Below are 2,891 nucleotides of genomic sequence, written 5' to 3'. Positions count from 1 at the left end.
CAGCAGTAGCAGACAGGCGAACAGAGGGCGGTCGGTCGGTCGGCGGCGGCCCCTCGGCTCCTCCCAGGCCGGCAGCGCGCCTGCCTCCCGCGGCTGGGCACGGAACGGCGGCGCGGGAAGAGCGGGCGGCGTGCCGACGACGGGGCCGTGGCTGCAACGAGGAAGCCGTGGAGGCCTCTCGGCGGCGGCTACGAGCCGCTAGTCCACCCTGGTGCCCTCCGGCTGCCTTGGACTACAGTTCCGACGGACCCATTTGGCCCTGCTAGAAGACAGAGGGACGCTATAGCCCAAGAGCCACGGAGGGCACCAGGTAGCTTCCCCCTGAGCTAAGTCGGCTTAGGAGACCCGCTGGGCCATGAAACTCACCGGGAGATTTGGGGCCAGTCACTGGCTATTAGCCTAACCTACCTCACAGGGTTGTTGTGAGGATAAAATGGGAGAATTATGTCCGCCGCCTTGGTTTCTTGGAGCAAACGCGGGATATAACTACCATATTTATGGTGCGCAAACGACAGGGAGAAGGGCTTGTGTCACTTTCGTAGAGGGCTTCTGAGACTCCCAGGGGCAACTGGCTAGCCGGTGTAAGAAACAAAAAGCGGAACTCACCCGGACCTTTGGTCTGATCCACCAAGGTTCTTGTGTTCTTGGGGGGGGGGGGGATCTACACTACTGCTTTTAAAGCACTTTGAAAACGTTTTGAAAACTGTATATGCAGTGTGTCCTGGGCCCCAACAGTTGTCAAAACTGTTATAAAGCGCTTTAAAGCGCTTTAAAGCAGTAGTGTAGATCCCCCCTCCATAGGGAAAAACAACCCGTTGGGCCAAAGGCTGTTGTTTTCCTGGGTGCTTTTAAGACAGTCTCCCGCAACGTAGCACCCTTCAGATGTGCTGGACTACAACTCCCATCACCCATAGCCGGCATGGGCATTTGTCAAGCTGGCTGGGAATTATGGGAGTTACGGTCTGGCACACATCTGGAAAGCACAGTGTCGGAGGAGGCTGCTTTTAAGAATTGCGCAGATGTCCATCTAGTCTGGCCACATGCATCTCAAGTCAACAGGAAGGCAGAAGCATTCACCGACTTCTTCCTGAGGCTCCGAGAATATTCCAATTCTGTCCTCGATTTGCAGGTTTCTTTCCTTTTTATAGCAAGCCCTCCTTCCGCTGACAAAGACATTAGGGAAGCAAGCAAACAATATTTTTTCTTCCCAATTAATAAAGAGCTACCATCTTTTATTATTAGATTTTTATCCCACCCTTTCTCCAAGGTGCTGAGCCTGTTAGATCAACTAGGCTGAGAGAGATTGACTTGAGGGTCACCCAGTGAGCTTCACTGCTGAGCAGGTATGCTGGTGTAATACCACTGCACTACTCATCTCAGTATTCTGGCTAATGAGGGAAAGGTGCTAGGATAATTGACAATTGATCTTAGGCACTTAAAAAATGTAATTTGATGAATAAAGCAAATTTAAATTAAAAGTCTTTTGCTATTTTGTTTCAACCTCAGATGCCTCTCCACGCAACATAACCTTCTGCACCACAAAATAGCACTACAGGCCTTGTTCTGTGATCCAGGAGCACATAATCAACTTCATTTAACCTTTTGTTACTACACTTTGACCAGCCTTCTGAACTATCATTGCAGTTTAAATTTAAAATAAGATGGGAGGGGAAGCAGGATCAAGCTCAACATATTATTGGGGGGCAGCGTAGATCAGAGGCTACGAAGTTCACAAGGTGAAATAAGGAAATTGTATGATTGTAGACACAATCTGGGGCCATAGCTAGACCTAAGGTTTATCCCTGGATCATCCAGGGGTCAAACCTGTTCATCTAGGTGACACACAAGGGATCCAGTGCTCAGGCAGGGGTGAACCCTGGATGATCCCAGGATAAACCTTAGGTCTAGCTGTGGCCTAAAACTATCCCACTAGTATAAGACCACGGGGGAGAAGATTAGGACCAACACCTGTAGGCAGGCAAATAATTCTGACCTAGGATAAGGCAGGTTCTTATGTTCAGAATGTAACGGCATGCTGGAGTTTAATGGTTTATTTATACATTACAAATTGTTCACAGAAATGGAAGAAAATATACTGTACATAGTTGGGTAAAACATGAGATCCCTTGTATTACATAAGCCATAGATTCAGGTTACAATAATCATATAGCCATGATAGAAACATTGGCTTCTGCTGGAGTTCATATACAATGAAGCCATGAGGATTTCTCATTATTGATGTCTCCTCATTGCTGTGTGTGTTGTGAGCCATAGAACTGAACTTCCATTTTGCACCTAAATGTTGCAATGCAAAACTTGTAGCGTTTCTTAATTATATACAGACTTCAGTTGCAACAAGATATGCCTCATTACCTTAAATAGCAAGGAAAGCTTTGTACAAGCACTGGAGCTTGGGTTGAGGAACGTTCTTTGTGGAGCCTCAAGTGTTCCTTGGAGAAGGTCTACAGAAACCTTTGCCTCCAGTGCTTCTCCAAGGACAGAATTCCAATGTTGGAGGGGAACAGAGGCCTTCAGGGGTCATGCTGGGAGAGCCAGTGGATCCATAGCCCTCCACTCCAAAGCCACACCCCCAATCAACAATGGATCTACAGCAGCCTTACAGTGGCTGTAGATGAATTATGTCCCATTGAGACCAACTGGAAGAAATTTGCAAAAAAAATTACTAAGTCATTCTCTGCTTTCGTTTTCCAGTTGTGAAATGGGAAGTATTAGTCACATAGCTTATTTAGAAATTAAAATATTGAATAGCTTTACCCATGAAGAGCAATCCCGCTATAGAAAACAACATAGTCTTAAGTCTTCTGAGTCTTTGATGTTGTTGCTGCAATAAATTAACATGGCTACCCTCTGAAAGTGCAATAAAAATAACA

General features: G+C 46.7%; 1 protein-coding gene across 1 annotated transcript in view; it reads right to left on the bottom strand.

The window, feature by feature from the left end:
• Positions 1–2,043: 2,043 nt before the first annotated feature.
• STX16 (syntaxin 16) overlaps positions 2,044–2,891 on the bottom strand; it is a 29,150-nt gene continuing 28,302 nt past the window's right edge. Inside the window, exon 8 of the mRNA XM_063146731.1 lies at positions 2,044–2,657. Within this exon, the coding sequence (XP_063002801.1) occupies positions 2,607–2,657 (51 nt within the window). The 3' untranslated portion in view covers positions 2,044–2,606. The remainder of the gene's footprint in view (positions 2,658–2,891) is intronic.

The sequence above is a fragment of the Elgaria multicarinata genome, chromosome 1 (assembly GCF_023053635.1).
Source record: "Elgaria multicarinata webbii isolate HBS135686 ecotype San Diego chromosome 1, rElgMul1.1.pri, whole genome shotgun sequence".
Classification (NCBI taxonomy): domain Eukaryota; kingdom Metazoa; phylum Chordata; class Lepidosauria; order Squamata; family Anguidae; genus Elgaria; species Elgaria multicarinata.
Note: the sequence above shows the minus strand (reverse complement) of the source record. Positions and strands in the feature narration are given on the sequence as shown.